Genomic DNA, 14162 nt, shown 5'->3' on the forward strand with positions numbered 1-14162 from the left:
GGGCCCGGCCCGGCGCCCATGGCCGCCCGCGCCGCCGTTCAAAGTCTCCGCCGCCCAACGGCCGCCCCCGCCACTTCCGCCGCGCGGCCTCGCGGCCGCCGGCCAATCGCAACCGCTCTCCGCGCGCCCCGAGCGGAAGTGACGGCGCGCGCGAGGCGCAACCGGGACCACAAGTCCCGGCGTGCCCCGCGGCGCGCTCCATGTGCGGGGGAAGATGGCGTCGAGGGGCCGCGGGGCGGCCGGTGACGCCCGTTAGTGACCGTTACTGGCCGTTCCAACGGACCGCAGCAAAAGAGTGTTTCTGCCCCGCCCTCGTCTTTTCAAAGCAGGTCTTCATGGCTCCAGCAAAACAGGCTGCCTCAGTGCTTTCGGGAAACGTGGATTAAATGTTTCATCAATGAAATAATGCCAAAATCCCTTTAAAACACTTTATTCAGACAAAAGTGTGGAGAGTGCAGAGTTAACCGGAAAAAAAAAAAAAAAAAAAAAAAAAAAAAAAGGAACGAAAAATAAAGCTGCAGGGGAATTCAGGTCACCGTTTCAGTCTGCTTGTGTAACCCTATCCTCTCCAGTAAGCACACACATACCTGTAAGTTTACCCTCCCTCACTGTCCCTTGTACAAAAAGGAAAAAAAAAAGTCCCTGTTTTTGAAATTTCCAAGTCCTTCAGTGAAAAAATAAAATAACATTACTGTACAGATGGAGAATCGGGCATTGCAATCTGTAAGAGACAAACAGATGATATGAATATTATTGTTACTCACTGGCACCAGAAGACACAGTAAGGTGCACATTTATACCTAAACACTAAAAGTTWTTACTCTCATCTTGAATTCTGACAGCCATCAGGAATAAGAAACTAATTTTGCAGGAGGAAAGGTTCTRGCATTGATCTACACAATTAGATTGTGTCACAGCTGGTAAATTTTTGTGCTCATTTGTGCTAGGCACGTTTGGCTATATTTTCTTTTTAAAAAATCATATAGTTTCCAGTTAGTAAATATTCTGAGGCTATCACTCCAATTTGGGGATTTATGCTTGTGGATGCTGTGCTCGCAGAGGCCTGGCCTTTGCGTGTCAATGAGCCCTTCCCTGGACCTGCTCTGCCTCCTTATGAACAGGATTCAAATGTCATCCGCCTCTGGCAGCGCTCCCAGAGATCAGGAAGCGCAACCTCAAAGCCTCCCACACGGAATACAATCCCTAYGGATGGCTCAGAGGCCGAGTCAGCCCTGACTGGAGAGCACACGGATCTCCCTGTACACGCAGAGTTGCTGCTTTGAAATACATTGTCAAAAACATCATGGGGGAAAAATTAATTTAACATTAAAAACAAGAAAAAGTAGCAGCATAATTGATTATTGCTTTGAGTTTTATTTGTGCAGTATGTATATTCTAATAAACTCTTTGAAACTTTCAAGATATTTTCCTCTCAATTCCTTCAAATGATCTATAGGACTAAGTACCTTAAATGTCTGGGTTTGAGGTGGGTTATTTTTTGTTTGTTTGTTTTCCTTCTCTTTTCTTTCAGTGAAGATGACTGATGTGTCTTTGTTCCTGAGAGTCYTTCATGTTTTTATTGACGTATTTCAAACTCGCAATTGGAAGAGAAGTTAATAAATGGCATAYATACTTAATGCAAAATTGTTCTATTAAATCTTCTTCTCTCAAGTACAGTAACATACTCAGGAGGGAACTTATAAAGTGTTTGTCTTTAGCAGTCTTGCCTTTAAAATGATTATGTTTTTACATAACTACCGACGGAAGTTCAGATCTGATTCTTACCTTATTTACTGAATCTTTGTTATTACTGCTGTTCCATTGTGAACGGGGATATTAGGTGCAGGAAAATCCAGTTCAGGAGCATCAAAGAAGTATGCCTGAATAATTACAAAAGAGAAAAAAGACAGATTAAAAAGAAACAAACATTTCTGCTTCATCAGCTCCCAGTTCTCCCTTATCACACCCACTGTTCATACGGATAGGGGAAAAAAAACCAACTTTGCTTCAAGTATTTTTAGAAGATTAGAGATGGTAATTAAAATGGTGCTCTAAGCTGTATTTTTTTTTAAATGACAATTAGCAGCTAAGACCTTTGAGAAGACCTGCTCTGCATCTGCTTGCTGTTTAGCTGCTGAAGCTGCAGGCACTCCGCAGTAACAGGAGCTGCCCCGAAGTCAGCAGCGAGTCTCCTGCTGACACTAGAGCTTCATTCTGCCTTCGCCTCCCTACATGTGCAGTTGCAGGGACCCCAAATTATCTGCTCTGGAAGCTGGAAAGGGTCAGAACTGAAGCCTGGATTCTACTCTACTCATTCTACTCAGTGCAAAGATGACAACAAAAAAATATATATATAAATATATATATATATATTAAAAAGTTCTCATTGTTATGTGTTTCAAAAGCATTATGGTTTTCTTCTTTTATAATGATATTTTACTAAGACCTAGCAAGTTTATGTTTTCATACACAAAACTGACAAGCACACACAATATATTGAACATTGATACATTTTTAAAGAATTAACTAAGCACAGCATCTCTTAGAATGAGTTGTTACTGTATACAATAAAGATCAATGCTTTGCTCCTATTACCATAACTTCCAGATAAAATTAAGACTATTCYGCAAGCAACTCCATGCTAGATGTTCGATTTGTTGTCGTGTATGTTACTGGTACTATGAAAATCAGATCTGCATCAATTTTTGCTATGGTTGAAACAATCAGGGAGATGTGCCAGAAGTACCATCTTTTTGTTACTTTATAAAAAAAATATTTTCCAGCAAGCAGCTAGCCAGACTTCCCCAGACTGCAGCACATCCCAAGAAATGACATGTTAGGGAAGAGGAAAGGCAGCTCGTACCAAACAGCCCACAGACAGCAGGGCATGAAGCAGAACAATAGTCGMCACAGTGGCCAGTGCGATCCTCCGGTTGTCGTCTCTGACGGCCGGCCAGAAAGTCATCACCAGAACAGAGCCCGAAAGGCACAGGGAGAACACCACCAGGACCCAGCGCACCACTTTTTGTGGAATGATCCACAGAATCTATGAAAAGAGAGGAAACATCTGTAAACAGACACCTACTGATGCATTCTTCTGTGACACTTTATCACTTCCAGATGACTTGCAAGCAAATTAGCTCAAGCCTTATTTGAGATAATAAATATTATTGTCAGAGATGGAGTAACATCTGTTGGAATAACACCATGGCCAGGCTGGTCCCTGCCAGGGAATCATCTTCAGGGCCTGCCGATCAGCACTGCCACCCCATGCACCAGCATTCGTAGCCCAAGGGATGCATATCCCCATTCCCAAAGCYGCCTTGGGCTGGATTTGCTGCCTCTGAAAAAATGACTTGCCCAGGGCATTTCTAGTACCCACAAGACCATTTTTACACTTGACAACCTTTACTCTAGCCAAAGAAAAGGAGCATAAAGTTTGAGTCCCCAAGATTTTGACTAACATCAACAAGAAAAAGCAGATCTTTTAATCCACATTTTTTTTTTTTTTTTTTGCAGGACACATTTTACAGACATGCTCTTCAGGCCATACATACCGCAGTGGGAATRTAAATGAAGAGGGAGTAGCCATAAACACACACTATCTCCAGGAATGAGTAGGAGACGATGTTCATAACTTTACTGTTCCTCCACATCAGGAATCCCCAGAGAGCAAGGGGAACAAGCCAAGCATAAGCATAAATCGTTGTCGCTGCTATGGACACTGGAAATATGAAAGAGATTTATCATTCTGCTTAAAATACCAGCCAGAATCAGATGTGCTGAAGCACTTCACCTAAAAGGGGACAGCTATCTTTGCAATTGTTTTCAAATATAAAGTACCATTTATTAATAAACTRAGAGCTTTGCAGATGCATCCACTACTTCATCAGCACTTCAAGTTAATTTAAAWATAAAAGAGTCCAACAAGTATTCTCTTGCTATTTCCAATTTGTTTTTTACAACTAGATATAAAACGTTATCAGTTCTACTGTGAGTAGAAAAGCCAACTGAGAAAGAAAAACTTAGCTACAAACAGAAATTCAGCCACTACTAGCTACCAAAAAAAMGGGAAAAGAATGCAGATATAATGGCCAAATCTGAAATTAATAGAGTGATTGGATTCCCAAATGATAGTGTTCTTCCAAGTACACTGTGGATTCTGGAAGCAAACAAAAATTACATCCTTCTGTATTATGTCCTTCTGTTTTCTGTCTTGCTTTTCTGTCTAATTTATTATTCTCATTATCACTTTCTGCTCCACTAAAAGTACTTTTTAACTACCTCATGTTCCTGAGGATGAGGGCTGTGCCAGGCACATCCTCCTTCAAGGACTCATTCTTTATCTCTATGAATTTGAAGAATGCAATCAAAAGGCACTGCTAGATTAAACCAGAGTTTTGTTCTTTACCTGTTTTTACATGACTTCATTAGCAAATTAAAACCCCTCAGAACTGTAGCAGGTACTCACAAACCTTTTCTGAACTCGGGCACATAGTGGTATGTTGGCTTGCCCAGATGGATGAAGAAATTTGAAAGGTTGCCACTAACAGCAATGGCAAAGACCAGTGTAGCACATATCCAAAAGGGACCTTTAAAAGAGGAAAAAAAAAAAGAGAAAGAAAAAAAATATATGCAATAGTTCTTCTATCGTCCTGTTTCTTAAAGTAAAAGAGACTACAAATTCAAAACATTTAGCAGATTTTAACATTTAACAGACGAACAGAGCATCTCATAGCTTGTACCCACCGTAAAGGTCGGGATTGCTGCGGATATACAGCCTTACAAAGTTCTTCCCTGGCACTGGGAAAACCGATCCCTTGATTCTGTCCAGGACCTATGAAAACATACAGGTTTATCTGACTGAAAATGAAAGAAGGAAAAAAAAAAAMMMCATAACTGTCTGTAAGGCATAGTTCAGACAATAGTTCTTTATTGCAGCAGATTACTAACCTGATAGGTGTCCACATCGAAGAATGTCTGGTAGTACTCAAAAGTCCAGAAWGGGGCACTTTTCTTCTGACCAGCAAGCAGCTATCGGGTGGGAAAGGAAAAAAACATCACAAAGATGCAATTTCTGCACTTACAGAGAAAACAGACTTCCCTTAACAGGGAACCACCCTTTTMTTACTGAATATGACTTGTAACACCCATCTTCTTCAGGTCAGAAGCTCCCTTTCCATCCCCGACTTGGCTGCATTAACTGAGCCTTTAGACAACCCCGTTTCAAAGCTTCCCCCTCTCCTACCAGAGCCACCRGAGTCACCCACCCCACAGCAGGACAGGCAGAAGCAAATACAGGCAGGATTTTCAGGCACTGCTACATTCATATCCCGGTATATTTCATAAATCACCCCTGATTTCAGCACTTTGCTAGGCTGCAAACCACAGCAACCGATGGGCCGATCCACCTTCTTTATACTTCTGAATACGACAGGGAAGAGTCGAGCTCAGGTCTCCCAGCACCAGTGCCAGGTGCCGGTGCTTTTACCTCCGTTTTATCGGAGTCATCGGTCCCCAGCAGCTCATCATCCTCCTCCCTCCCCGACGGCTGCCCGCGGCCGTGCTTGTTCTTGGGGATGTCCGCCGGCTCCTCGATGCTGATTGTGGTGGCGTCAGGATTCGCTGCCAGCAGGTTCGCCGCGTCGTCAAATTCTGCAAATGAGTGCATTATAGAAAAATATATATATATGTATGATGAATCTATGAGAAGTTACAACTTTGGTTCAGGCAGCTCGGAAAGCTGCATTACGACAGGGATGGAGATGGATGTGTCGCTAGTTGAGGGGCAGCGAGGGTGATGGGACCCTCCTGAAGCCCAAACCCTGGGTGATGTCTATTTAACCATAAACTCCAGCCCCGCGGTGTGTGTCCGTGACGTGTCCCCCGTCCGCGCAGAAAGGCACCGCTTTAGTCCCGTCCTAAATTGCGTTAGGCCCGAGTACGATCTCGGAAAAAGCCACAAGAATTCCCACGAGCCTCAGGCCGGGGCCAYGGCTCTGCCCGCCGCTCCCGGCCACGCCGCCTCAGCGGGGCTTGTCTCGCACGGAGCCCCCTCCGCGGCTCCGCCCGTCTCACAGCGGCTCCCTGCCCACAGCCCCTTCACCAAGCGCGCCCACCTTGAAACTTGCGCTCGTCCGCGGCCGCCATCCGCCCGCGTGGCTCGGAGCGGCGCCCGCGGCCGCCGCGCTCCTCCGACGCAGGCCGAGCCCGGGGCGGGCCGCAACGGCCGCTCCCGCAACGCAGCACAACGCCCCGCGCAACGGCCSCTTAAAGGGGCCGCGCGCCCCGCGCAGCACCCGCCAATCAGGAGCGGCGCTCCTGGTGCCCCCTGCCCCGCCCTTCTCTGGAACACAAGACATCCCTTGGTGACGGTGGCGACACCGGCCAATCGGAGGCGCCGTGGCCCTCCCGCCTCCGCCCCCTTAAAGGGACCGCCGCACTTTTATGGCAGGCTCCTCTCCCCACACCCTCGCTGCGGAGCTGCCGCATCCCGGGACACCGGGACGCTCCCGCAGGGATGGCTGAGGGATCACGGAACCACCCGGGGGTTGGGGCGAGCCCAGCCCAGCGCCAGTCCCTGCAAAACACCCCAGGCCACCCTGCTTCACTGCGCTGAAAAGGGGTGGTCATGTATTTATATATGTGATTCCCGAGAGTAAAGTTTAGACACGCGACTCCGGACACGTATGTGTAACGTGTATACGTGCAGCTTCCGGCACATTAACACTTAGTGTTAACTCCAATTCTCAAATGTAATCTCCAGAAAATAACACATAAATTCATAACTGCAAACAAGGATGGCCCCTAAGTTAAGCTTAGAAAGATCTGCTTTAATTAATGCCTTTGTGCAACCCAAGACTCGCTGCAGCTCACGTTGCGCCCGGTGCCGGACCCTGCAGCCCGTGCAGAGCAGTGTGCGGACACTTGGAGTTGGATCCAGCCCACGAGCAGTGCGGCGGCCTCAGCCCCTGCCCTCTACCTTTGCCCCGGCGCTTCCGCCGCGTTCTGTCCCAAAGCGGCGAGATCTCCAGCACCATGCTCAGTATCAGGGTATTTCTGCAAAAAATCTGGATTCTTTTTCACGTTACTGCGTGCGTTGTCGTTGGTAAAACGCTGCTCATCCTGTTCCCCGAAGCCATGAAAAGATACATCCTAAAGCAGGGCGAAAAAAGCAGGATGAACCAGAACCCAAAGTTCAGCTACGAGAACTGGGGTCCGACTTTTTTCAGCTTCAAATATTTACTCTTCGTGCTGAAAGTGAAGTGGAAAAGGTTGGAGGATGAAGCCTACGAGGGACATCCCGCTCCCAACACGCCCGTGGTGACTTCCAATGGAGAAGTTCGTCAACTCCTCGCTTTCATGCAAGGTCAGTAAATCAGGCCCAGGGATGGGTTTGCTTTTTAAAATGACAAGTGAGGACAACACACGGCAAAGGGGAAGGCACAAGGGGCCTCCATAAAGGTTCAGGGCTGGAGACTCCCTGTCCGACCAGATTAACAGTATTCATTTGATAGAAAAGAAGATAAAGCTCCCTTGTGCCAGCTGCCTGGGTCTCCGTTTTCCAAAATAAGCTCTTTATCTTCCTGGCCGCAACAGGAGCTCAAGCCAGGAAGCTTGTGAACCTGCTGTGAAAACTGGCTCTGCCAGGAAATACCCCTTTCCTGAGAGCCAAAATAATTATGTGTTACGGGGAAAGGAGATGCACAGAATCCATGTGCAGCGTTTCAGGAATGCTGGCTAGCACTCTGTGTACATACTCTAATTCCTCATACCACTTCCTTAGGCCAACCTACAACCCAGAAAGCACCCCATGTATTTCCAGACTCAATGAAGAATRGAAATGAAAACGGCAGCTGCTTTGCACTTTGCCCACTTCTCCCACCAAAATCTCTGTAGAAAGCAGAATTAATCATTAAACTGGAGTCTCCCACCCCCATGCGAGGGAGTGAAGCTTCCTCTAGCTCCGTTTTTTTCCGATTAAAAATAGTTGATACATTGACACACGTGGGCATTTATTGTGTTAATCTGCAAGCTACTGACTAGGTATTTTTGCCAGTGGCTCGTGTAACATTAGCTTAACAAATAATATTTAACAGGAGTTCTGTTTGGGAAGGAAATGGCAAAAGTATACTGAAAACATGAAAGCCTGCTCTGCATGACTGAAAGGGCTTGCAGCTTCCACTCAGCACAGCCAGAACAGCAGTGAGACCTGACCCTTCTGAAAAGCTAGATATGTCCAAGAGATATGTCCAAGTTAAGCAGAATTAAGAACCTGCCCTTAGTTGCCCAGCTCTTCCCAACACTGTCCTTTGAAAACACAGATTTTTAGWTCCTTCGTCTTAAGGGTCTCAGGGAGGCTGCGTTTGCTGCATGCTGCATATCCACACTAGAACAGTTCCCTATCCCTAAATGTTGCTAACGTCAGAATTGGATCTTGCAATAAGGATGTGAGAAGACACATGTTTGTACAGAGACTTCAGCTTCTAATTGTATTTACACAGGGAAGGGTCCTCCTTTGTTAAACTCACTGCAGGATCCTGCACCAGCCAGAAACAAGCTAGGAAAAAGAAAGCATCCTTACACTCATTTTGCACAAAAACCTGCTGATACAGGTGTTTTGCTATCTTACTAATTAGAATATCCCAATTTGCTTAAGAAAAAAGTTAAGTGTTAACAAGCAGAGGCTCAGTTCTGTTTTAATATAGTCCTTCCCATCACTGACTTAACTACCCATTCAGCATCCCATGTGTTTGCTTGTTTTTTATTTCCAGATAACCGACCATTAATACTGAATTTTGGAAGCTGCACCTGACCTTCATTTATGTTAAAATTTGATGAGTTCAACAAGCTCGTCAAAGATTTCRGCTCTATAGCAGATTTTCTTATAATCTACATTGAAGAAGCTCATGCAGCAGGTACAGTATAATCATCAATTTTAATGCCTATCATAGCCCTGACATCATTCCCTTTACGTAGGGAAACGCAAACGAAAGGAAGTCTTGCTGAAATCAAATGTCATAATGCCAAATTTAGGAAACAGTTTAAGTCCCTCATTTGACAAAGATTTTTACTTACACATCTGACTGCAACAGTGAGGTCCTCCTGCTGGAGACACTTGCGTTTTAAGTGAAGCACAAGCTCACAGTTAAATCTTTAAAAAAAGGCTTCTAGTCCTGGATAGCAACTGCTTTTGGAAGGGAAAAAAAAAGTTTAAGTTTACAATACCAGCAGGCATTAAGTCTTCTAAAAAAATGTACAGTTAGTATAAATAATTTTAACATGTCTCAAAGACCATTTTGAAAACAATAGATGCAACAAGATAGAGTCTTTTATGTACACTGGATTTTAGGAAGTGCATTGGCAGAAACTTTTATACCAAGATTAAAGCAGTTTTGTAAAATGTAACATTAATTGTTCTCAAGCACTCTTAAAATGATGACATGTTCAGTAGTTCAGCAATAGCTAAAAGTTAAGTCATTTCTCAAAAAACTTGTACTAGTTTATTATTAAGAAGAGCTGAACGCAAACATTTATTTCTAGATTTCTAAAAGAGGAGATGGAGCATTTCCCAAATACACTTCAGTTGTCATAGATCTAGGATTTTTTTAAATAGATTTACAGAGTAGGAACAAGTAAAACACACAGTTCTGGTGCTGCAACTGCTATCTGAATGGATATGAGCTAAWAGCACTACTTACCATTTTTAAAATCCACTTCTGTGTGCCAGTAGTTTTAATGAACTTCATCCAGATGTGATGCATCTCCCAAGCCTGCTATTTGTTTAGGCTTGATTTATATGGGGAAATTTCMGTTAAAACATATCAACTATTTCTGAATTCAGGACAAGTGGGAGAAGACAATTTACACAAGTTAGGAAAAAAAGAAATCTTACAGCCCTTTCTTTGAAAAGTTGTATTGGTCCTGTACTCTCAGATAGAGCATTCATTTCATGGCAAGTTTTAGGGATAGGAATACATTGCAGTATTCTTCTAGCATATTTTTCAGATGTGACAATATACACTAGTTTTCCACTCTTAAAAATGCCTGCTCAAAATGCTCCTTGTTAAATCGCTTTCATTTATTTTAGATGGATGGGCTTTTAAAAACAATGTTGTTATTAAAAATCACAGAAGCCTTGATGATCGAAGAGCAGCTGCACAATTTCTCCAGGAAAAGAATCCTTTATGTCCAGTAGTTTTAGACACTATGGAAAACCTGAGCAGTTCAAAATACGCTGCACTACCAGAAAGATTGTATCTACTTCAAGGAGGGAAGGTCATCTATAAGGTAAAACAACAATGAGCATAATATGTTCAGATTTTTAACTTTTAAAATAAATAATGCCTTACATTTTATTTGACAGTCAGTGTTCATTCTGTTTCATAGCTTATAATTTCCCAAATCACTGTAAATTTGCAGAGAAAAGCATTAGCAACCCAACCAGCCTGGGCCTTTTTAATGTATATATTTGATGTACACCTCAGTCCTGCTCAAATATTTGATATTATATATATTTATTTTTAGAAGAGGAAAAAAAAAAGGGTATGTCTAAATTGCGGGGTCCAGGAAGACGTCCCAGCTCCAGGATGACGCTGTTGGCCCGGTCCCAGTTACAGCAGGGTGTGCCCTGTGCACACACCATCTCCCACGCAACGGCTGCGCGCGAGGGCAGCGAGGGTGCTGGTGCTCTACAGGCCTTCCACGCATTTCAATGTTACTTTATTCCCTTTGCAGGGAGGCGTAGGCCCTTGGAATTATCACCCCCAGGAAATACGGGCCATCCTGGAAAAAATGAAGTAAAAGAAGAAAACAGGAGGACTTCAGAGTAAAGACTATCTGGATGAAGCAGCTCAATGAATAAGCTTTTGTATACTAACTGTTAAAAGGAAAAATAGAAAAAAMCAAAATGAGTAATGTGTGTGAGTGAAGTAAGAACATCTGTAGTCTGATTCAACATATATTTGCCTGGAGACTTTCCAGTCTCATTATTACAACCCCAGCTATTGCATTATAGTATTTTAATATGTTTCTATCCCATGTAGTTAATGAATATTACTTGGGTCCATTGAGCTATCAATATCAGATACCATCTAGATTTTCAAGGAGTACTGTGTAGCAAATAATTCTGGGTGGTGACATTTGTGAAAGTGCACTTGTGTGCAGAACAAGCAATTTCACATTATTATGATTCTCTCTATACATACARTTTTCCAAAATGTTCATTTTTAAAGGCTTCAGAAGGCTTCTGAATAGGACAACTTCTGTTAATGTTTGTTTCTATTAATATTTATTATGATAGTCATAGCGTAAAGCACAGGCGGCTGCGACTTGATTTTAGGAAATATTTATAGAAACAAGCGACTGTTTTGCAATTATTAAAAAAACTACTAAAACTATCATATGATTTGAGCTTTTTTTTTCTTTATTATTTATAAGCACTAGCAGAAGTTGATACTGATCCTATTAGTTCCTATTACTTTTTATTTTTAACTGATCAGAAGTGTTATGGGGCAAGCAGTAAGCAGTGTTGACACTCCCAGGTATAAAACTGGGCAGCTGGTACTACAATTAGCAAGAATACCACATTATATACATTAAACTGGTAGGGAGCACATACTGCATGTTCCAAAAACATGGTAAGACATTTTAATAATAAATATTCTCTGCGCTACAGATAAAAAAATATAAATTCATTACAAATTATACCAAAGTTCAAATTTAACCTGGGCTTAACTGTCTTCTGCCGYGCCCTCTGCCATCACCCTGTGCACTGACACAAAATGATCGAAAGCAGATTTGATGATGAAACGCAAATAAGTGGCTTGGAGATCTGGAAGCTGTAAAAGAGGAAGAAAATGGAAAAAGAAATAGCATTCTCTTTACTGCATTGTAGTACCATAACTACCAAACACCTTTTGCAGAAATTTTTTAGACAGAATTATCTAAATATTTCTGTGTCTGTTTCCAAATTACATATAGCAAATCAAAATCTAAACATATCAAGGCAGAATCTTAGATTCAAAATAGCTTTCCCTCCCCACCAAAATACTGCAGCCTCGAAGACAACAACTGAGAGAGGAAAGGAATGTCACATGTCTGGAAAGAGCTCTAAGCTACTTAAACCTGCACTAATTCATATGGTGATCTATGGATTCCTATATCTAACATCAACTTAGCAATAATCACAAAAAACATTTTATTTTTTTCATGCGTTCTTCTCATTTAGTCTAGACAACCCATTCCATGAAACACTACTACTATGTATTGGAAATACTTACTGGAAATTCTTCTGTTTGAAGCTCTCCTTCTGTGTATTGCAAATCTAAAAAATATATTTTTCAGAAAATAATGAATAACAGTGTTCACTGCTGTAAAATATTTTCACTGGACTTCAGAGTTCATGGGAGTTTAAGGGCCATGAACTTACACTGCATACAGACATTTTTCTTTACAAGGTGATTAAAGAGGACAAATACTTTTTACAGTATCCCCATGTAAAAATATAAATCATTCATTACACAGCTCCATAAAATGTCATCCAAGGGGCATAAAAAAAAAAAAAAAAAAMAAAAGGAGCAGGAAGTAACATTGTAATGTACAAGTCTGATTTTAATTTTTGGATCACAAAATCAAGTGTATAAATAATACTTTTAGCCCTAATACAGCACTTGACATCTCCAAAGGACTAGATGATCAGACCTCTTAGACTTAGAAGTGTTTGTTCAATTACTATCTAATAAAACAATCATCAAACCCCACTTGATAACAGAATAATCACAAAATGACTCCCTCACAAAACACAAAGGATATCAATAATGACCAAAAGTAGTTTTTGTATGGCTCAACAGAATCTAACTACAATTTCCAGACATGATTTTTTCCATAGTGTACATAGACACATATATAGTCAAARGCATACAATTAAGTCAAAGCTTACAATTAAATTTTAACCTTAAATAAAGTGTTATTTTTTTCTCGATTTATCATTTGCCATCTAAAAATGCAATGCGCAGGTTGGGAAAAACACGCTGTATAGCACCAAGCTAAATGATGTGAAGCCTGGCTATTTTTCAGTACATTCATATTTTAACAATTTGACTGATCTTTCTTCTCAGTTATTTTACCTAACAGTAGCTTTGTTACTCTAAAATCTAGCAATAACAAAGTGAATGAGCAAAGATCCACAGAATTCCCACAGAATCACAGCAGCTTCAGACTCAGAATCTTACCTTTCTCAACGCAGTGTTCAAAATCGACCGGTTCTTTAGATACGCTTCTTTCAATCCTTAAAGTCCGCACTAAAACACACGTACGTTTCCAATATCAATACAGATTTTGATTCTTCATCAACAACAATCTTTASTGCATAAGTTTTCACCCTCAAGGCATTTCACGAGCATTAACTGATTTATTCTCCCACTGTCTTAGGGGTCAGGACAAATAAAAATATTATCTGCATTTTCCAGGTTGGGTAAATAAGAGCTTTTGTTTCTTTTGCTCAGGACCAGCTAGTGGCCAAACTCCTGCCTCCCTGCTCTGTCCCCCATCACTCCTCTTTGTCCCTTTCATCAATAATCCCAACACGAAGCTATTAAGAGAATACGGCGGACAAGCAGGGACAGGGTCGATCTGCCCTCCTCTTCCTCGCGTATTTATGGCGAATTTGGGACTCGGAGCGGGTGCCGTTTGGTGGAGCCGGGTCTCGACCCGCGGTTCCGGCCCACACGCGCAGCCGTGACCCGGAACACGAGCCGTGGGGCGGCCGCAGCGCTAACCCGCCGGCTCTCACCCGGGTAGCACTGCACCGTGACCTTGCTGAGCACCACGCGCGCGGGCAGCGCCACGATCAGCTCCTGGGGGAACATCCCCGTCGTCACCCAGAAGGTTTCCAGCTTCCTGCGGAGGAAACACACCCCAAAGCGCCATTTTTAAGCTTGCTTTCCCTCGAGGGGGGTATTTACCCCCAAAAGGTTAAATCGCCGGATAAATCACCCGTCGGCCACGTTCTCGGGGGGGTGCTGCTCGTCGCTGGACGTGGCCAGCACCACGGCGGCGCCGGCCGCGCCGAGGCACCAGTCCGCGGCCTTCATGGCTGCGCGAGGAGGAGGAGCCGGCGGCCGCGTTGCCAGGCAACCGGCGCGGCCGCGAGCAACGCGCAC

General features: G+C 43.1%; 3 protein-coding genes across 4 annotated transcripts; 1 reads left to right on the forward strand and 2 right to left on the reverse strand.

The window, feature by feature from the left end:
• Nucleotides 1–491: 491 nt before the first annotated feature.
• Nucleotides 492–6188, reverse strand: YIPF1 (Yip1 domain family member 1). Its single transcript, XM_026034468.1, has 9 exons — nucleotides 6120–6188; nucleotides 5492–5655; nucleotides 4954–5034; nucleotides 4750–4837; nucleotides 4476–4592; nucleotides 3558–3724; nucleotides 2864–3046; nucleotides 1786–1880; nucleotides 492–721 (listed from the first exon to the last, which is right to left on the reverse strand). The coding sequence occupies exons 1-8, from the start codon at nucleotides 6148–6150 to the stop codon at nucleotides 1791–1793; spliced, it is 921 nt and encodes a 306-aa protein (XP_025890253.1). The 5' UTR covers nucleotides 6151–6188; the 3' UTR covers nucleotides 492–721; nucleotides 1786–1790.
• Nucleotides 6189–6924: 736 nt separating this feature from the next.
• On the forward strand, nucleotides 6925–11033 carry DIO1 (iodothyronine deiodinase 1). The gene is made up of 4 exons (XM_026034497.1): nucleotides 6925–7369; nucleotides 8775–8918; nucleotides 10091–10290; nucleotides 10738–11033. Exons 1-4 carry the CDS (start codon nucleotides 7039–7041, stop codon nucleotides 10801–10803), a joined length of 741 nt encoding a protein of 246 aa, XP_025890282.1. The 5' UTR covers nucleotides 6925–7038; the 3' UTR covers nucleotides 10804–11033.
• On the reverse strand, nucleotides 9080–14097 carry HSPB11 (heat shock protein family B (small) member 11). Of its 2 annotated transcripts, XM_026034484.1 has the most exons (7): nucleotides 13996–14097; nucleotides 13793–13899; nucleotides 13233–13301; nucleotides 12282–12325; nucleotides 11727–11840; nucleotides 9702–10785; nucleotides 9080–9190 (listed from the first exon to the last, which is right to left on the reverse strand). In XM_026034484.1, the coding sequence occupies exons 1-5, from the start codon at nucleotides 14091–14093 to the stop codon at nucleotides 11733–11735; spliced, it is 426 nt and encodes a 141-aa protein (XP_025890269.1). In that variant the 5' UTR covers nucleotides 14094–14097; the 3' UTR covers nucleotides 9080–9190; nucleotides 9702–10785; nucleotides 11727–11732. The 2 variants fall into 2 exon arrangements, with proteins under 2 accessions (XP_025890269.1, XP_025890263.1); XM_026034478.1 differs by having other exon boundaries at nucleotides 9118–9190; nucleotides 9702–11840.
• Between the last annotated feature and the right edge of the window lie 65 nt (nucleotides 14098–14162).

This window comes from Nothoprocta perdicaria, unplaced genomic scaffold, assembly GCF_003342845.1.
Source record: "Nothoprocta perdicaria isolate Ctin4 unplaced genomic scaffold, notPer1 scaffold_0, whole genome shotgun sequence".
Classification (NCBI taxonomy): Eukaryota; Metazoa; Chordata; class Aves; order Tinamiformes; family Tinamidae; genus Nothoprocta; species Nothoprocta perdicaria.